At 48.8% G+C, this 21607-nt stretch overlaps 1 protein-coding gene across 2 annotated transcripts in view; it reads right to left on the bottom strand.

The window, feature by feature from the left end:
- MBNL3 (muscleblind like splicing regulator 3) overlaps positions 1 to 19041 on the bottom strand; it is a 61020-nt gene extending 41979 nt beyond the window's left edge. For both annotated transcript variants that reach the window (XR_014269544.1, XM_082488262.1), the window contains exon 1: positions 18167 to 19041. Coding sequence is in view for 1 of the 2 variants with exons in the window: in XM_082488262.1 (XP_082344388.1) it covers positions 18167 to 18340 (174 nt within the window). In the remaining variant the exon portion in view is untranslated. The remainder of the gene's footprint in view (positions 1 to 18166) is intronic.
- Positions 19042 to 21607: the final 2566 nt, after the last annotated feature.

Below are 21607 nucleotides of genomic sequence, written 5' to 3'. Positions count from 1 at the left end.
AACAGAAAGGATGGCTCGTTAGCGTGGAGCTCAAGTATTTAAAAAAGTACCATCACCCCGCTATTTTTTTTTTTTTTAAATTTTAATTAGAAACAAGGAGGGGGACATAAAACTACCGTATTCCAGTAGACTAAGCAGCCACAGGCACCAGCCTAAACTCCCAAAGCCTCATTCACCTGGCAATTAGGGAAGCCGAGAGCTGCTGTGAGTGAAGTTTTACTTTTGCACATTGCTGAATGCAGCAATGTTCTGCTGAATTTCCCCAGGACAGCACAAAGAGGTCGTGGCTGTCCTGCTTTCACGCAGGATTTTCATTCTAAGCTGTTTGTTGTACTTGAAGGTTCTTACAAACTCGGAGCAGTTATTTTGTTGGGGAAAAGCCCTGTAGCTCCTTCATTATATTTTTACATCTTGACAACTCTTTCCAGCTCTGTTCTCCTGCCAAGCTCTCTTCATTCAGGCCAATGGTATGCTCTGTTATGCTCAATGAAAAACGTGTATTGATTTTAACATTTTTGGTTTGTGGAACATTTTTGCTTGCTCCAAGCAATGGACAGTGTTTACCAAGTCCAAGAAATATATATTAAAAGAGTACGGCACTGTCAAAGTATATTTTTCGTGAGCTGTAGAGCCACAGAGCAGAAAAACATGTTTATCTGAGAGATTACTACTCGCAATGAACAGCAATCTCATTCCACAAAAGAAATAAAGACTTCATCGAGCTCTTTTCTTTTGTATTTGCTGATACATTTTGATTAGGGTACGTTTTGTGAACCATATCAGTCCGTTATCACCACATATCTGAAATGAGGTTAAAATAGAATAGAAGTATCATCAATTTAGAGCTCTGAACTGATCATTTTTAATGTCTTCCAAGTATTATTCCACTACTCTCTGAGGTTCAGGAATGTTAAAAGCACAATAAAATAGGTTTCTTTAATACAGTATCAAATACAGGCTCTCTCCGAGCAAAATAAGCTTTTACAGCCATCCCTGGCCACAGGACCTGCTCAAGCAGCTGATCGATAGCAATTACGAAGGAAGGCATTTAACGCCCAGGGAGGAGAGCGCCTTTAGAAGCGCGTTTAGCCCTGGGATCACTGCGTGTATTTAGAGCAGGAGGCGAAGCCGGTGACATCCTGCAACGTTAATACTCCTGCGGGTGAATGTTTCAGTGTGGGACTATTTGTAAGTAAAGAAATCAATTCTACCTGGAAGATAGAAACACTAGCACGTCATTGATTTTTTCTTCTGTAATAAATTACAAAAAACAAAAACAAACAAAAAAAAAACCAACAAACCAAAGCAACCATACCCGCCTCTGGAACAATATTGCACAAGTACTGTATTAAAAAAAAAAAAAGACCACAAAACCCCACAAAAAAACTAACAAAATAAAACTTCTAATATGTCTTCCACCTTTCATCTCCCTCAGTTCCGTCCCTCGCGATTGCTATTACACCAGGCCAGCTTTTGAAAACACCAAGTGTAGTTTCTCTTGCCCCTTAAACCACTTTTTCATTGCAAATCCCATAATCCAATTCTACAACTTTCACCGGCTGATTGAATCTGTCAAGGTCGTATGGAAAGTTGATGCTTCTGACCTTCCTCTACCTGCAGCGTCTGTTGAATATTACAATTGCAGCAGGAAAACCACACGTAGACAGAACCAAGCAAAGCACATTAAAGCCCAGGAGAATGAACGTTAAAGCACTGTGTTCATGAATACAAATATCGGACGCGTGACCACCCCCGGCAGCCTCGCTCCTTCAGTTTACACAAGGGAGAAGGCAAACAGGGAAGCGCAGAGATTGATAACTAAGTGTCCGACCCAAACCCTCCCTCCTGTCCCGCGGAGGGCAAAGCCGCGCTCAGAAAACCTCCTTCGCGCTGCCTTTTGGAAAGCAAAATGAAGATGCAAATAAGATTTGTGTGTGGCTGGGTTTCTGGATTTTTATATTTTGTTTTTTATTATTTTTTTATTTAGAACTTGGCAGCATATAACTATTTACCAACTGAGGATTAGCCCAATTTTTGTTTGTGTTGTTGCTTTGCTCAGAAAGCAACAGCTTAATGGGCACAAACAGATTCCTGGTTTTCAAAAAATAATGAAAAAAAACTTTTTTTTTTTTTTTTTATAAATATTAATTCCATCTGGGCTGACAATTCCCAGGGAGAATCTTCAGTCTGGAAAAAATAACTCTGCAGGATGTGCTTCAGCCTCGGCTCCTGAGGGGCTGCCAGGGGGTAACACAGCACCACCCCGAGCAGGGAAGGATGCGGGCTGGGTTCTGCTAAGATGACTCCTGTTTGGGGCACACCACAGCACTGCCACCCTGGCCATCCACCTTTCGGCTGGAAACACCAACGTCTGTCAGAACAGGACACCACGGTCCCTCTCTGCATTAGCTTAACCCACCAGAGGAGGTGACCACAGGGCAGCAGGCAGATTCAGCGACGCAGGAAGGTGATGCCCTCAGTTGGGTCCACAAGATCTGATCCCAGATGTCTGTCAGAGCCTGGGTCTGATGCTCCAAGGCACAGGGGACCTTTCTGCTCTTAGCTGAGATCTGCCCAAGAGCAAAGAGCAAAGCCAGCTCCCCCTGCCCTCACCTTGCTGCCTGGCCCACTCACGTCCCCAGCTCTTCTCCATCCCATTGCCTGGCTCCCCTCACTGCTTCCCCTTCGCCTCGTCCCTGCTGCACGTTGAAGCCCACCCCTCCAGCCATCTTCTCCCACAGCAGTGCCTCCCTGGCCACAATAACTTTCACCAAAGACCAAGCTTTGTCCTCGTGCTCCTGTTCCAGCCACACGTGCCGGCAGGTTTGTGCGCAGCACCCCATCTCCCCTTTGGTCCAGCTTAGCGGAGATGCTACCAGGAGAAGGGCTGAGGGAAGATTTACACTAGATATAAGGAAGACTTCTTTTACAATGAGGGCGGTGAGCCCCTGGCGCAGGTTGCCCAGAGGAGCTATGGCTGCCCCATCCCTGGAGGTGTTCAAGGCCAGGTTGGACGGGGCTTGGAGTAACCTGGGCTGGTGGGAGCTGGCCCTGCCCAGGGCAGGGGGTTGGACTAGATGGTCTTTAAAGGTCCCTTCCAACCCAAACTATTCTACGATTCTATGACTGTGTGCCACCAACTCCACATGCCCATACCCATCTCCAAATAAAGACCCCAGGTCTTTCTGGTCCATGCCAGGCCTCAGATTTCATGCCCATGGTATAACGAACTTGCTGCTGGTCAAAGGATTAAAGGTGCAGACACAAAAAGCACCTCCAAGAGAGCTCTTGCGGCCTGCCAAGGACCACACATCTCACACGGGCCTTGGCTTCCAAAGAGGGCACCCAGGCCAAGCGACATTGAATCCCAGCCCTCCTTCAGCCAGGAGGCAGCAAGGCTTGAAGAAAAAGGCAGGAAGAAAAACAAAGAGAAAAACAAACAAAAAGAAAAAGAAAGCCTGCCTTGCCCTAGGCAAATATTCCACCTCGGTTAGCTTTTGCAGAGTGATCTATTTTAGCGTGTTGTTTATTACAGCCAGGAACGTATGCACATTTAAGTCGCAGAGGGGATTTTTCTTCTAAGAAAACACCTTCAGAAGTGCTCTTTAAGTGCCTGGCACCAGAAAGCTGATACGCGATGGATCTTTGCTACCACCTCAAGTGAAAGGGAGGTTCAGGCAGTGTAAATGTTTGTTTGGAGTTGAGCCCACGGAGCAAGCGCAGCGGCAGCGTGACAGGCCCTTTTCCACAGAGGTAAACCCCACGGGCTTTCAACGCCAAAGATAACGCGCTGCCATCTCTATGGGCAACAGAATTTTGCAATCACACTGTTCTGGGCTAAAACCGCAAGCGGTGGGACATGTATAACTGCCGTTCCCATGCACCAGTCACAAGTACCACGCAGGCAGCCAGCCCTAAGAGACAGGATGCCAAATTCTGTGCCAGCATCTGAAAACCTGTTAATTTATGACAGATTTATTAAAACAGCCTCAGCCAGAGCAAAACTCCTACCGGTCCCAATTACAACACTGGGTGACTGTTCCCCCGGTCCGTGACCCGGCCTCGTGCAGGTCTGCTCCGTACCTCGCCCAGCCAAAGCCGAGCCCTCCCCTCGTCCCCAAGCGTGCACAGCCAAGCAGTGAACCCTGCCCAGCACACTGTAGGTCAACACGGAGGCTGCAGGGCAGCCTGCTCACCCCGTACGCCTCGCTGACCTACAAACCCCGAATTCAGCGTCACTACGGTGATGTACAGCCCAAAGACCCCCAAACCTCGGAAGAGCGGTCTGTTTTCTCCACACAATGCCAGGAAAGGGGATTAACTGACAATGCGTTTTGTAGAAATCATCACTCCAGACGCTGAAAGGTTAATTTCACGTACCCACTGATGAGATCTGTTCCCTCTCCTGTGACAAGAGCTGTAAGGACAGGACACTGAAAAGTTTGTATGGCCATATGGGGTGGATGTACCCACTTTTTCCCACGGGATGCAACTTTTTCCCTGCCAGAAATCCTGACCTAAATTCTCCTCTGAGTGGCACTGGCCTAAGTGCCAGAACAGCTAAGAAAGGAATGTGTCGCGTGCGTGCATGCGTGTCCGTCCGTCCATCTGCCCCAGCAGACCCACAGGAATGGAACTGATCAGGGCTTTCGTTTCATTTGCTTGGGTTTTTGGAGTTTGTGTTTTTAATAACTGCTTATTTAGGTTTGAGAGCACAACAGAAAAGCTGGGGGAGGTAGAAGCAGCTAAAGCACATCCACGTGGACGTGCTTGCTTATTCAGGCTTCAGTCGCAAAAAGCAAACCGATCAAATTACTGTGGGCTTTTTTTGCCCTTTCCGTATTACTGCTCTGCTTTCCAAACTCCTGCCCTCAACTTCTACTCTGAGCTGCTTATCCTCCTCCCGGTCAGCGGTGCAGTACAGACCACCCGATGCTCAACCTTTTGTAGATGAGGAGGAATGCAAGGATTAGCTTTTAAAGGCTGTTTTGTATTAGAAAGCAATCTCGGCAACACGGCTTCCTTAGGCAGGCAGATACCTGACCTCACGTATTCAGCTTCTGCCAGTGACAAGAGATACCTTCAGATGCAGCACGATGCCTTCTTAAGAGGACAACAAGAAAAGAAAGACCTTTCACTGCCCTGATCGGGTACAACTGGGATGAGTCAGCCACGATGCGGACATTCGTTTGCTTTTAGGTGAGATGGGACCATACCAGCCTCGGAGAGGTTTTTACTGCAAGGAAGAGTGACCTTTCCTGAGGACATCTGCAGCCTCTCCGCCACGTGAGAGGAGTAGCTGCAAAGGAGCTCCAGTGTCATTAGCGAGTCTGGAATGCAGCACCACGTCAGCCAACACCCAGCTGGAAAAAATGCTCTCACTCGCTTAAACCCAGATAGATGGATTTCTGATAGGGCCCTGGCGGAAATCCCTGAGCAAACTTCTGGGCAAGTACCTCTGATACAAAGAAAGAAGGAATATGAAGGCAAGTGGTAACGCTTTTGCTCTGGCTGGGCTACGCTCTGAAAGGATGCTTAAAATCATTCTCTGAGAATTCACACCATCAAAACAACAATTATTTTTTTTTTTCAGTGGTGTTTCTGTCTCAGCTACTGTGAGTTCTATCCTGAATAAAGACTTCTAAAGATTTTTACATTAACGCGGACTCTTCAAAAAACCCACGTAGAGAAACACAAAACAACAACAATGAAAATCCTCTTAATTCATTCAGTGCTTTATCGCACAAGGCCACAGCAGGGGATTTTTGGCTGTGGGAATACAAATCCTCATCGATGCTACAGCTCAGGGTCCGGCTCCGATTACTACCCAAACACAGAAGGAGACGGTCCCATCCGAAGAGTTTTCACTCTAAATACACCAGCCTTGGTGGAAAGCCCCCAGGTGGCGAGGGGAAGCCTCAGCACCACCGAGGCTGCATGCCAACCGCTCCACGCGGGACTGCTGCTGCTGCGGAGCTGCGGCTGCGATGTCCTTGATGCTCTCCCAGCTCCTGCCTCCCGGCAGCAGGCAGCCTGCCCTTCCCATCTCTGCATCACCAGCCAAAAGCGATGCTGCCCGTTTGCCTCTCAGCCCCTAAGGGATGCTTTTTCCCCTCCCCTCAACTCTCCCAACTGTGGTGCAGGAGCGGTTTGAGTGGGCTCTGGTGACAGAAGCGTGACACGGAACTGGCAGAGAGGCTGTGCTGATGCTGTGGGGTAACCCACGCCACGTTGCGCCAACCGGCAGACGCTGATGAAGCCGACAGCAATGGGTGGCAGGGGTCCTTGCTGCATCCCCAAGCTCCCCCATCCCGCGAGTACAGTGGCCTGGGGAGCCGCTCTGCTCCTCCCCGGAGTCACCCCCACCTCCTTCCCTCGTGGTGCAAATCGCAGCTCGGTGAAGGTTTCAGACATCCCTGTCCTGCTTTTATCAGCCCTGACGGCTTTTCTGCTCCCAGCGCCTGAGTCACTCAGCCTGCTCGCCTTGCTCCAGCTCCCACCCCGCAGCACGCCGCAGAGGCTTCGCAGGCAACACGACTGACACAGCAGGGAGTCAAAGTCTGCGGGGAGGGGAACCGTGATGATTACTTCTTCATTTGCAAGTGCACCGATGCACTGAGAAATAAAAATGACTGCTGAAGCAACAGGAGAGGTGGAGGGCAAGAGACTTGCCGGGTTGTCTTGTTCAGTCCCCGCAGCCACCACGCCTAATGACGGGGACGGAGAGGACAGGGGAGCTGCAGGAGGACTTGGGGACAAATAAGCCCAGAGGGAAGGAGGAAACAGAGCAGAAAGGAGAAACAGGGCATAAGGCTGCAAGTCTTGCACCACGGGAGCAAGATTTAGGAGGGCTCCTGCAGAAGCACCAGGTGCACCAGTAATACCTTCCCCTACAGCACGTGGGAAGGAGCAACATCCCCTCCAAAAACAACTCTCTGCCTTGGAAATCTGCTGTTTTATGAGATGAGATTTCCTCATGGGGAGGAACGCGCTTTCCTTCCTACAGCTGACCTCTAACACCATCACCTTTGCCATATCTGGATGGCCTTCCCAGCCCTCCTTGAAGGCCCATCTACATGTCTGGCTCCCAATTCCCCACTGCCCTGGCTACTCAGGCACTACTGCACAGGCTGAAATGTCCAACCCACGAGGCTCTCGCTTCCTCCTGCGCTTCCTCATCCAGCGCTTGGTACCTGTAGCATCACATAGAAGGGACGCCGGGAGCAGAGCCCAAGCACTGCACGCAGCACAACGCTGCACGAACCCACCGTGCGGCATCCAGCAGCACTTAACGGCGAGAAAGCAAAGCTTTACTCACGCTCTGATACTTCAGGAGCTGACGGCAAGAGGAAGAAACACCGGTCAGCAGGCTCGGCCAGCGTGGTTGGGATTACACGCTGGGGTTTTGTTTTCAAACTTTGCCTGGTTGTGGTGGGGCTCTTCAAGGACCTAATCTCCGTGTGACTGTTCCCTGCGCCAGCCGTGCTCCTGCGGATAATAGGGACTTAGGGAAGCACTGTCTAATGACAGCGGGTTCCAGCTCCGCCGTGTCTGTGCTGCCCCATGCCATCTCCTCCACCCCAGCTGGACACCCCAGGCTTTCCCAACTGCCCCTCTGTTTGAGAGCTGTTTTCTCCGAATAAGCACTCAGGGCTGCTGCTCACAGCACCCCAGGGCTGCTCACTCAAAGCAGAAGTAAGGCAACAAACAGAGTTAAAGCAGCACAGTCTGGGCTGATAGCTTAAATCCTCATCAGAACCTGGTGTGGGTACTGCTGGGCAGAGACATGAGCATCACTACTGCAACTCACCTGATCCAAACACTGCTGTCTGTAGTAGTTGTTTTGGGGCTTTTTTTCCATACCCGTGTATGAGACACCAGCTAAAAGCAAGTGCTGTGCTAATGCAGAGTATGTTCAGAGGCATGATAAAACTCAGTGCACACCACTAAGCAGTCATCTGACTGGGCAATGCCTTGTGATACCATTACTGGTCTGTAGGACCAGCTAAACTGCTCCCGGTTCCCATTCTCTGGATTGTTAATTAAAACAGAAATTGTTTCCACTTTTTAATAGTGCTCTGCACACCTACCTGAGCGAGGGGTGGGGGCCAGCAGCATCCCCGCAGCAGGCGCACTGGGTCCTTCTCTCTACTGTGCAGCCGAATTAGTTTTAAACGGTACAATAAGAGAAAACTTCTCCCCCGGAGCGCAGGCTGCCACCTTTCAAACAAGGTCAGACACCAGCCTCCTCCCCCACCGCCAATGACCTTATTAGCACCGATCATGATTCTAATAATATCCTGCATTGTAAGCGGGCCATCTGCCGTAACATTTCACTACAAACTTGGGAAATTGCTTGGTTTGAGTACACTCACGTCCCAGCAAGCCAATTGTCCCTCTTCAGGAGTACGCACCTTCCCCACAGCTTTAAGCTAAATGTTGCAGAAAGGCACCTCCAGCTCCCAGCGCGGGGTTCGAGCTCGCAGAGAACAGCACAGAGCCATGCCCAGGGGCTGCCTTCAGACAGGGGAGGTTGGAAAGCAGAGTCAGAGGTTAAAAATCCATCGCTCCAGCATCAGCAGCCCCCAACTCCTGTGATGGTGGGGACACCGAGTAACCACGTCACTGAAACCCAAAGCCAAGGCCAAACACTAACCATATGTTCAGAGAGTCAGAAGTAAAGCCAAGGCTGCCAAGAACAGGGAGCAGCGTTACTTCTGTGCCATGTACTTTCTACTGCACGGACAGCAGGAAGATTTTATTATCCTAACACGTTAGCTACGGTTAAGCTGAGTATTTCCACTGTCGTTACAGGAGAGGGGGTTTTTGTGACAGACAGATTAACCTGCGGAAGAACTAACCATGTTTGATAACTATTCATTTAGAAAGAGCCAGGGTTTTAAATGCTTACTCAGTTAGGACATCTGTCTAAAACACCCAGAGTCTTGTTACTACAGTAGCTCAGCTCCACTCAGTCTTCAAAGACATTTTCTTTGCACTGCTCCCGTGAGGTCAAAAAGTGCAATTAGGCACAGAGACTGACATTGCCACACTTTAGAGCAGCCTGCATCATCACAGGGCTTTGAAAGCTGGCTTTCCAAATCCTTGGTCTTTCCTCTCATCAGCCATGGCATGAGAGGCTACATGGGGCAAAGAAGGGGGTCAGTGCCTGGTTCTCCGCTGTTTTATGAACAGCAATAAACCAACATCAATAAGCCATAAGTAAAACTGTGCCTGTATGGGGCAACATTCACCCAAGTGCCTCAAAGCATTTATTGCAATACCAGCGTAACAATATTTGTAGGGGCCGATTTTCAAAGAGCTCAGCTCCTCACTTGGAAATCTAACCACTTATTTAAATGCTCTGTGGGAGATGTCAGATGATGGGCTCTCCAGAAAGCCTGGCACATCTTGTTTGTATTTGTTTTAAAGCTTCCAAACAGCTCAATTACTTAAATGCATGTTACTGCACCCTCCTTCAGATGGGTGAACCAAGTGGCAGAAAGCTATTGTCAGCAAAGGGATTACATCAAACTGGTGCTATGCTGCTGAAGAAATCCATCAACTCCACATGCTCGTTCAGAGTCATTCTCCTCAAAGGCGTCTGCCACTGCCTTTCCCTCTGCCGGGCTTATGAATTGGGAGCAAGAGAAGTAGCTAGGTAACTTCACTGACACAGCAGCAAGACAGGACACCATGGCCAAGCGTGGCCCCATGTTTACAAGGATCCTCTTTGTCCCAGACTCTATCCAGGGATAGGGACTCGCAGGTTTGGGGCATCAACTTGAACCCCAGTGTTAGCTACTGCTATAGATCAGGGCTGGAAGACGTAAAGCTTGAACCTCCTTCCCCATGTGGATCTGGCAGTGCCACAGCTTGTAGCACGGCACCCATCGAGGTGCCAGAGCTCACTGCACCAACACACAACCCTCCCTTGGCCAACCTGACTCACAGCCACGCAAGAGTAAACGCGGGAGCTGCCGCAGCTTGCTAGCCGGGCTTTAGCGTCCCATCTCCCTCCTTCAGTGCAGAGGAAACCCCCGGGGCACTCACGCTGGGTCACGGGCACAGGGCTTGTCCTCGCAGATCCAAAGCAGACTCGGCAGTGCTGCAAGCTCCACGTGTGGACGCTGAGCACGTGCAAAGAAACCCTCCCAAACTGGAAGGCCACAGGTGGCAGAGAAGATGACCACAGGGAATTCTCCGCCTTCGGAGAATGACTGAGGAGCGTTTCCCTCTCTCAAAACCTGAGCAAACAGCTCACTTGAGCGCAAGGAGCTCTTTGCTGCCCACAGGAATTCTACAGTGCTTAAAATCAGGCTTAAGTATTTTGCAGAACTGGAACCTCAGTCTGGAGGGCTTTGCCCTTAAAGAAGGAAAGTAAGCCTCAGGAGCAGGAGATGGCATGCCATGGCCCGTGCAACATTGCAATATGCCCATAAAAGGTTTCAAAATGTATCTGCTTAAGCGCTCGCAGCAGCTCAGAAGGGTTTAGAGTCACATCCCAAAAGAATTTCGCTTCTGCTTTTTTAGGCAAGTGCGAGCAGCAGTCAGCACTTTACCATCATCTTCCCAACCAGAAAACCAAGGTTACTCTTGGCTGATATTAATAATGTAAACGCTGCTGGCTTTCTCCTTTGGGGATGGCGGTTTGCTCACGCCACGGGGAGACGACCGGGGCAATGTGAGCTGCAGACAGAAGCAGAGAGGAGAGGAGAGAGGCTGGCAGGAAAATGCCACTGCTGAATCTGCTTGGCCTGCCTCCCCGAAGAGGCCGGCCTCCAAAGCTCAGTCTCAGGACAAATCTGTAGCTGCTGCTCTGCTTTCCAACACGTTCAAGGGAAAACGCACACAAGTCTGAGGCCCAAGGAAAAGCTGTAACCAATTAATTTGTTAGCTGCAGGAAGAAAAAGTAGTACAGCGGTCTTGTGCCCGCCCCTTGCACCAAGAGTGCCTCCCAACGTGCCAGCCAGCACCTCTGCCAGCCTCCAGAACCTGACCCGGGGACACCACGCGTGAGACTGGCACCCCCAAACATCGGGTAACAGCAAAGGCACCTGCCCCGTGGCCAGCGAGCCCTCTGGTGACAGATGGGGTCTGGAGGTCTGGGGCACAGACAGTGCTCTCCACGTTCAGAAACGGAAGACCTTTAGGGGACATTTTTACAAACACGATGCTGGACCCATTGCTACCCTGCCACGGACAGGAGATCCGCTCAGCGTACCCCAAATGAGTCAAACCCCGTCCCCACCCCAGCGGGGACTGCCCACCCCTCGGGCACTCCAGGAGGGCCGCCAAGACACTCTGCTTATGGGTACCCATGGGAAGGCAGAAGAGTCCCAATTAATTCACCTTCCAGCACAAGATTGGTGCCAAAGACCTACGAGGGTCCCCGCCCACTGATGCTTTGGCATCATCCGACCAAAGCCACCCCAAGCGTGAGAAGACTGCCTTGGAGGCTCTCACTCCCAGGCCTGGCTTCAGCAATGGCACGCACCAGGCAGGGAAAGAGTCACCTTGCCTTGTGCCATCAAAGGAGTCAGATGTAGGACAATGCAAGAGGCCTACCAGAGGTGGGAGAGGATGGTGGGAAGAGATGTTCTCCTCTCTACGGGAAGTCATGGCAGACATGAAGAAAAGTGTTCAGAAGTGACTTTCACTGTTATGGCTATTAGTTGATGAATGTGTCCACGCTGACCAAGCCTGTGCAACAGTCCTACAGCTTTACATGGGGAAACCAACACTGAGGCTTAGATTTGCCAAGCACGCACTGCAAAGCAAATACCCAAATTCACCTAGTATCCATCCTCCACAGCAGTGAGAGCCCGAAGTCTGTTAGGTAGGCAAATCTGGCATAGGAGCGACCAACACTTCCAGGAGGAAGATGCCCAAGCCTAATCCATTAAGATAACGTGAACTCCCAAGTATTTGACTACTGCTACTACTACAAATGTCACACTGATAGCTTTGGAGGGCACTTCCCTTTCAGACAACTCCCTGCAAGCCTTCTCACAGGCTCTGAACACCCACCTCCATACTGATGGCAGCAACCCCTGTACCGACTGACTGGCATCAACACTGCAGTCCCTCCAGCTCATACCTTCAGGAGCCCCCAGGAAGCCCTCTATGCTGGGACAGGTCTCACTTCTCACGGTTTCCATCAGAGCTACATAGTACTCCCAGAACTTCCTCCACTCTTCCAGCAATGAGCTAACGAGGGAGGACCCCTCCAGGATGGCACCAAAACTAGACTATGTACCAGGAAACCTATGGACAGCCTGTCTTTCTTGCTACATTATCCCTGGACACCACTGGAAAGACCTAATGGAAATAAGGACAGGGCCAACGTGTTCTCCCTCTGCAGCACACCTCAAAAATCACCTGCTCGCTTTAAAGCACAGACAAGGAGTCCCTGCCAAGGACTCTGCCTTACATCTTTGCAAATAGCTGCAATGAGTAAGACCTTCCCACCCCTTCCTGACTGTCGCAGAGCCACCAGGTAACACCAGCCTGTTTCCAGTTACATGCATTCATCACCCAGCATCTCCACGCAGAGCCAGGACCAAGGGGACTTCAGCTCAGATGCTGGACTTAGCGTTCAGCACTAAGGCACTCTGTCCTCCTGCTAACCCTGCTGTAGAGGCAGTAACCTGCAACGGAGAAGCACAGGGACAGCTCAGGGCAGCAACCTTTTAAACCATGATAGCAAGATTCACCAGTGTTCATCTGTCATGGTTTAGCTGTCAAAAAGTCACAGATAAATGAAGTGAGACTGCTGGGACATCAGAGAAACCTATGGATAATGCTAAATAAATCAAACATGCTCTGCACAGAGCTCTGTCCTAGAGAAAGATCAGTTAGGTAGATGAAAGCAACAAGGTGTATCTTTCCCTGGGAAGTTGAACATGCCTAGGGAGGTCACACACCATCCACGTAACCAGCCTGACCCCAACAGAGAGCACCTGAAGTCCAGACACGGGGGCAGGCTCAGGAGATGCTCAGCCACAGGCACCTCCAAATGAGCATCTCCACCCCCCAGCTGTGCCAAAAACCTTCTGGAGACATTGCAGAGGGCATACACAGCTCGTCTGCCAATTACGTCATGCCGCAAAAACATGGAGCTTGTTGTAACCCATACACAAGAAGGGATCACACCTAAACATTGTTTTTTCATTTAAGCTCTCTTATTCTCCTTGAGGTACCACTCTACTTTAAGAGAAGTACAATAGCAACAGCTCTTATAAGTCTAAATACATTTTTCCCTGCTTTTAGGTTCAGTAAATTATAAAAAGCACTTACGATGCGCCCTAAGACACACAAGCATCCAGACAAGACAGAAAGCTGCTGCAAATCTACTTCTCATCACCAAATGCTGTTGCTACGCAGGTAAGTGCCTGAATGACCAATGGAAAGTAAAGGTTTCTCACAAAAGGGACTTGGCTCAACACGGTTCATCTGGTTTATTTGGGTCTCCATTACACTGAGCTGAGACATGCAGTCAGAGTGTCTCCAAAAATATCTCTATGGCTTTGTTTGCTTTCTTTTTCGTCTATAAGAACGTAACCATATGCTAAGTTTAGTGGGTGTTTTCAGTTGTTTCCTCGTTTGGAGTTTATTTAAATTTAAAAAAAATAGGTTTGACTGCAAACCAGTAACAGTCAGAAATAATTCTAGTGAAGTCAGCATAAAACAGGTACAAATTAGCATGAAAACTATAAGGAACAGCCTCAGGTACACCAGTTTCAAGATCATATAGTATGTTTATTGCTCAAGTACAGTGAGCTTTTTAGATTGCCATGGGACTTTGAATACTATTACCAGATAATAACATTTCTTTTACAAAACAGACAATTTAGACAAAACTGTAGTTTTAACTCCTGATTTTATGCCTGTTCACAGACAACTCACTGTTTTTTTTTTATATAACTGCTTTGAAAGATGCAATAGCTTAATGATGTTTTTTAAATTAGACCTCCCAAAGTCAAAATTCATACCCCTGAAATTTTCACCACGCTATTTTCTGTCTTTCAAAATGCTCTTCAAAACTTTGATTTGCATACAGAAACATCTACATTCATAAAGCAAATTTAAAAACACACCACCACACCCCACAAAGCTGGCCTTGTGATTCTTTTTATTTTTTTAAACCATGAGTCCATAGACCACATACCCAAACTGTGAGCAGAATAAATCAAAGCCTCTGTGAACACCTGGTGTGCATTACCTGCATATTTTTATATAATACGTCACTATCTCCTAATACCCATCCCTCAGTTTACTGCTCAATTAGCGTTTCTAGTGACCAAAAAAAGTGGTATTTTTTTCTCTTCCTGACATCTTTAGAAACCAAAGAACACAACTAACGATTTGCTGGCCTGGGAATTAAGACTCAGACAGGCTCATACCACGCCTGCCTGATCCAGCCTGAAGAGGAAGGTTAATGACTGGATGAGCACTCGCTGACAGCCCACCTGAGTGCCAGGACAAGCCTTGGTACAAATTACCACCAGCCAGCAAACTGTATCCTGACCCTGGCCAAAAGTCCCACCTAAGGATAGGATGGTGCACACCAAGCCCGGGAGAGAAGCTGATGAAGTTCAGTGAACCCCAAAGCCATTTGGGTTTACAGTGATGACAGTACGCTTCTCTCCGTTGCTCGAAACATCTCAGAGGGACCCATGGGACCTCCACAGGAGGTACCGCAGAGCATCAGCCACTGTCCAGCAGCCCTCGTGGTCACTTCTGGGAGGGGGGTGGCCCAGCGGTGGCCTGCTCTCATGCCTCTGGACTGCCCTCCACCAAGCAGTGCAGTTTGCCCTTCCATTCACACAAATTAATTCAGACAACACTGTTCTTCCAGAATAACGAGGGGGGAAGCACGAGTAGAGAGCGAGAGCTCTCTTGGCATCCGATTCAAATCTGTGAACAGCTTCTCACAAGGAACTATTTTTAAGTTTCATATCAATCTGCTTGAGAAAGGTTCCTTCTGCTGCCTACGAATGTGCAACACCCCCCACCCTTCAAAGAACCACAGCTCAGGACAGCAAGATCCTGCCCTGCACTTGCAATCTAACCAAGACTCGGTATTTCGTGACCAAAACAACCACACAACGCTCCTGCAGAGCGTGCCCCGGTGAAGCCCACCCGAGCACCAGTGAAGCCCCTTCATTACCTTCAGAAGTCCTGTGTGTTCTTCACAAGCTTAGAGGTAGCACACATTCACCCGTGAAACAACCCACACCGAGGCAAGCCTGACTGCTTCGGGAAGCATTGCTGCTCTTACCGCTGCAAGAGGCAGAACTGCTATAGGAAATTGAGGGGGAAAAAAAAAAAAAAAAAAAAAGAAGAAAAAAGGGAGATGCAGAAAGCGTATAGATGCTGTGCATGACCTGACCAGCGAGGTGAAACCATTGTACACTGGGTTATCAGAAATTCCTGTATGAAGGCATTGTTCGGGCTTAAAGAGGTCTGTGAGAAAAAAAAAAACAAGGAACAGCACTACACAATGGATGCAGATAAGCAACCTCTGAACAAAGCCCTGGGTGACTGCAAGACAACGGGAAAACTTATTAGCTGCAAGCGTTCTATATCCTGTCTCCAATAAAGCAACACAGATGTTCTGCTAATGCAGGGCGTGAAAAGATGAAAAGAGCACTAAGCAGCTATGGAGCCCTGGGCAGGAGAGAGGGTCAGTGTTCAACAGCTGTCGGAGGGAAACGGCGGCTGAGCGTACCAAGATGTCCACAGGATGGGCAAGAAAAGGCTCTTAACAGGTCTAAGAATGTAACACCTCTCTAGTCACTCGTAAGGGAGGCCACTGTTATGACCACCAGCCCCTTGATACCACGGCAAACAGGGCTTTGCAAGCCCAGCTCCAGCTCAAGAACAGAAAGACCATTGTTTGAGAATTTAGTCACCAGGGTGGTTATCTCCCCTGGGAAACGCATGGTGTACACGCACACACAGAGGCTGCACCTCTCCACACCACAGCACAACTGGGGCTCTGCCCAGTAACAGCAACCAGAGCCATGGAGGAAGGAAGGGCTTCAGGACCCACTTCTTGTTTGAGAAGTGGGGGGCAGAAACATCTATCCTTGGCCACATGCTCGTCATAGTCTGACCTCTCCCCTGGTGTGCTTCCCAAAGGCAGAGCCGTCAGCCCTCCACGAGGCTTTCCTAAGCCTGAAAAATCTGGAAAATCTGTTCCCTGGAAAAATTCAGGCCACTTAACTAGCACATACTGGGCATCTGCTACTGTGTCGAGAGGAAACTGCAATGAGAACATTAGTTAACAGCCCGTTACACAGGAAACATGCTGAGCTGCAGAAGATCATACTCTACTCCTTTGGCACCTTTTGCTTTCTCAAGATGACATTCCCCATCCCGTTCCCCACCGCTGAAGGGGGAGAAGTGTTCGCTCATGCCGGTGGGTGGGATTTGAACCCCAGCTGCCCGTTACGCTTGGTCCTGCATATCTCAGAGCCCCCAGTTGTGCAGAGAAGGGCCGGCACAGACACCGCACCCCAACCAGCACACACCGGGAAGCGTCACCCACTGAGCCGGGTGGCCACACAGGGGACACCTCCCCAGGACGCTGCGAACCTCAGGCAAGCTCTGCAGGGGGCATGGTTACTACCCTGCATGGCATGACAGCACTCCTTTCAGTTCACAAATAAGTGCTACAAAATGTAAACATATTAATCTCTTCATTCAAAGTATCTGCACTGCCACTGGCTACAATTCGAAAGTTGCAAGGGCATAAAGAACATGCCTTTTTTTCCCTCCGATAAAAATATTTTTGTCTCTCGTTGTCACCAAAGCAGCAATGTAAATGCACATTTGAAAGTCACTGTATAACTAGAGTCATGGCATATAATCAGATTAAAAAGAGCAAAACCGAAGGCAAGCAGGAAGCCGGAGCTCCTTGGTAAAAGGCAACAGAAGTGAAAATATAAAGCCACAAACAGTAATAAAATGGGTAAACCCGTGTTAGACCGGATCCAGCCCCAGTCTGAACCTGTACATACATAATTCCACCAGTTCTGTTACTCATTATGTTCATAAAAATAAACCCAAATCTTTTCAAGCAACAATTCAAAGTTCAAGGGAAAACTTTATGCTTGTAAAATTTACCAGATTCCTTCTAGAAACTCAAACGGGTTAATTACTCTGATCAAGACATTAAACACAATGTCAAGAGTTCTCAAAAGCAATCCATTATCCATATTGTCTCAGGGTTTTTACCATCCTACTTAAAACACCTTTGAGTAGCCACACTTTTGGGAAAGGGGAGGGGGGGGGAGAAAGGTGGATGTTCTTTTCCTGAAAACTGCGGTGAAGCAGCCCCAAACAGAGATGCTCATCCCCTCTCCTGTGAGCCCCCACCCCCGCTGCCCCAACTCAGGACCTGGGTATTTACTGAATTTTGGAAGTCACCCCTGGAGCTCCAAGAGTGACAAGCAACCTAAAGCCATTTACTGCCTGCAAAATCGACTCTGCAAAGGCAAGCACTAGCGAAGAGGCTCAGCTATAACTCGGACAGGCCGAGCAGAGCCATCGGTACTTGCATGTCCCTTGCAGAAAGCATTTTCCCAACGCCCATTTTTCTGGGAGCGCTGCCCTCCACATATTTTTGGCTGTTCCTCATCTACAGGACGGCGTTACAATGCATCTGCAGCTCTGTCTCCAGGAAATACACATGAAGCTGATTCATTATCTTAAAATGCTGCTTTCATTTCTGCTCATTAAAAGCACATTTCAGATCCCTGCGCCGAACGCGCAGCCGATGTGCTCTGGACACAAATTAAAGCACTGGGTTTCAGTTCTCCACTTTTCTCATTTCGGTTTCATTTGCTGCCCACATCGTGCATTCTCCATTTCAAGGACAGAGATGTCAGACCTGAGCTACCACCGGAAAACGCCCTGGATAAAAAATAAAATAAAATCCTCTCTCCCCCTGCGATGCCTGGCACTCCAGGCAACCGCGCTGGATGTCAGACCCAACCCTGATTTCGGGAGCCACAATCCCGCACCAGCAGCATCCTCCCTGCAGAAACAGAGCAATAAACAGTTGTTCTGCACACCCCACAGCCCAGCACGCCGAGCCATTCCGAAGAGAAGGAAAAGCAAGTGAGCTTAGGTAATGCACGCGTTAGACAGTCCTCACCTTTAGGGAGTCAAAGCAGGCAATAACTCGACCATTTTCCACATGGCAACTCCGTGACGGATGGGCGAACTTGCACTCTGCATCAGACCGAGAACAAGTCCCTCTCTGAAACTCTCGACACACTTCTAACGTCAGCCATTTTGTATCACGAACCAGGGAAACGTTTACAGCCATATTAAAAAAAAACCCAAAAATTAAAATGCAAGCAATCGCACCCTTCTTCAGGGCAATATTTACTGCTGATCCTTTTTTTTTTTTCTTCTTTTTTTTTTTTAAAAAAAGGGTAAAAAAGTGAATTCAAGTTAAACGTGAAGAAATAACTAACTTGTTGCTTTGGTAGAACTCCTATTCATCAGCACTTAGGTTTTCATTTAAGTCAAATCGTGTTTGTTTAAACAAGAATTAAACATAAAGCCAATCATAAAATAGAAATCTTATCAGAACAACTGAAAATCAAATTAGAGGCCAGCTCCTAAAAGTGCAATTGAAGAAGTTAAAATATAAGTGTTATATTTTGTGCCACTGCCGAAGTTACTTGCAAATAACTGGCAGACGTTCAAAAGAATTCTGTGCTCTCCAGTTAATGGTTTCAATTATTCTTGCAAAAAGCATATGCTGCTGGCAGCACTTCAGTTTGTGGAATGGTCTCGGTCCTTGGGGAGAAAACTTCGGGTTGGTTTGTTGGTTTGTTTTTTTTTTTTTTTCCTTCTATTTCTTGCTTCTAAAAATCACGGTTCGCAACCATCAAAACGAGCAAAAGGACGTCTGAATTTCTCTTTCTTTCTTTCTTTCTTTCCTTTTGAATATTTGCTACATACTCGGGGAAGGAAAAAAAAAATAAAATGGCTGAGCAAACTGCGTGTAAACGGGGAGAGAAAAAAAAAAAAAAAACACCCAAAAAACGGGGGGGGCAAAGGCTGAGTTGCCGTCAGGGCACGAACCGCAAGCAACGCCGAATTAAAAAAGAGAAGGGGGGCGAGGGGCAGAGAGAGGCAGCCCTAGACAGAAATCCAAGCAGCGGTGGCTTCAGGAAAGGCACTTTTCAGCAACCTGCAGGAAAAAGAGAAATAGAATCAGCCAGGAGCCGAGGGCCGCCCCCGCTCAGGCGGGCGCGGGGCTGCCCGGCCCGGCCCCGGCCGCCATTGTCGGCACCGGGGGCATTTCCCGCACCAGGCTGCGCATGGAAGGCGGAAGCGACCAATGGCGTTTACCCTTGCAGCGGCAGCCCGCGCAGCCGACCAATAAAAGAGACCGTTTCATAGCGGCCCAGGCTGGTGGTAGAGGTTGGGTTTTGCGCCCGCCGCACGGGAAAAGCGCCTCAGCCCCGGGGCCCGGCCGGCGGGGCGGCCCCAGGCCGCGGCACCCGCGCGGCGCCCGGCAGCGCCCGGGCGGGGACGGGCCCAGCTCAGCCTCCGCCCAGCCTCGGCGCGGCGATAGCCCGGCCACCCCGGCAAGGGTCAGCAGCGCGGGGTGGGCTGCATCCAACAAGCAGTCCTCCCAGACTAGGGATTGATATTCTCCTCTTTAGTCTTTTTAATTATCCCCCCCCACCCCACCCCCTTCACCACCCCCCTTTTCTGTAGGAAACGTTCAGGCAGGAAGAGCTGCCGGTGGCTTTCTTGTATACAAAGCAGAAGGAGCTGCTACAGCTCAGCCCCGTAACCACTTCGCATTTTTAAAGGTGTTTCATTTAACCCATCGCTAGCTGCAGAGCTGTTCCAGCAGCCGCCTGTGATGGCCCATGAAGACAAACCACTGGTTCACAGTCACTCCTCTATGGATTCAGAGCCTACAAAACTAAAAGCAAACCCGACTGGGAAACCTAAGCCACACACACGGAAAAAATTAACTCATTGCTCACAGCTGTAGTTTTCCACCAGACTAAAGGCAACTCATATTACTCCGACTCCAGCAGCTCGTGTTATACAACAAGCAACTTTCAATGCATTCCTATTCAAGGCTTCCTTGGCATCCACTAAAATGTTAAGCTGTCCCTAGAGTTTCCCATTCTAATATTAGCTGTACCAATGCCGCCTGATAGGATTGGGCTGTTTCCAAGTTCCCAAAATCCAGCCCTTCATCTTCCTAAAGTACAGCCGCCCAGTTTTGCAAACACTTGACAGGCGCGGGATGTTGCTCGTGTGACTGCTATGAAGACTTCAAGCTTTCGCAGGAGAAGAGCCTTCAACTACAAGAAAAGGAAGCTTAAATTCCTCTTTTATTATTGGTGTGTTATTGCAATTACACTGATCAGTAACTGAAACCTACTGGAGCTGGAACAGTCAAACAATGCTACCAAGGAAGAAGTGTGGGAAGAGGCTGTCATCAGCAGCAGGGGGTGGGGCACAGAGGCTGTTTGATTCACAGATCGAATTATTTCACATTAAAAAAAAAAATTCATTAAACCTACATTGCAAGTATTTTCTAGGCTAATTAGAGTCAAGTTCACAACCAAAACGGCCCAGATCCTTGCAATCCAGCTCGCAGCATCAGCACAAAGGTTAGTCTGACCCACGCTTCTGGAAGGACCTTTGTATTTTTGCACATCAGGTGGGGAACAGAGACTGCAAACATCAGATTTGCTAAGCACATTTTAAACTTCAAAGGGAAGGGAAAAAAAGCACATCTAGCCACGCTCACGTCTTCTGGGTTTCGTAAGGCACAGAGATGCTCTAAATCAATTGCAATTTTGCAAACGGGGCAAATTTATACAGGAATCCCATTCACTGATGTGTGGGCTCCCTGTCCAAATGAGCTCAGCAAGCAGGAAAAGATCCGTGGAAACCTTCTGCAGGGAGCTAGGGACTGGCTGGGCGCAGCTCTTAAAAACGAGCTAGAACAGGTCAGATATGGGTGGGGATTAGAAAGAATGCTCTCTCAGAAGCTCCTTTGAGCAGACTGAAATCCAACCATCTTGTGGATTAAGTGCCTATTCCACAGCTTCAGACTCCCAGGGAAGCAAGGGTCTGAATATGGTGGGACTGAACTTAACACAAGAGTTACACCAAGATGCACAAATGGTGTTGTAACATCTGCCGCTTCCCAGCCCTTCTACCTTGAGAAATCCCAAAGAATGTAACAAACCGAACGTTCATCTTGCTCTCACCCGTGTAGCTCAGGAGCTCACATACGCACAAACAGACACACAGGTACACGCCTGCACTAAGCTGCTCAGTCCTCAAGATGAAGGGAATCATGTTAATGGAAGGTAAGTCAAACGAATCCTATACAACATTAAACTACAAATATTAAGACATTCAGATACATGTAACATGGTTGATATTTTTCTTTTATAGCTCTTAGGAGCGAAGAAAAACAAACAGAAAACTCTGAAGGAATACTTGCCGATGTTCTACTGATGGAAACCGAGACCCTCTGCCCCACACTCTGCAGAAGCGCACACTCCTCTGTTCAACGCACAAGAGCGAGACACAAGGAATC

Source organism: Vanellus vanellus, assembly GCF_965231255.1.
Source record: "Vanellus vanellus genome assembly, chromosome: 10".
Lineage (NCBI taxonomy): Eukaryota > Metazoa > Chordata > Aves > Charadriiformes > Charadriidae > Vanellus > Vanellus vanellus.
Note: the sequence above shows the minus strand (reverse complement) of the source record. Positions and strands in the feature narration are given on the sequence as shown.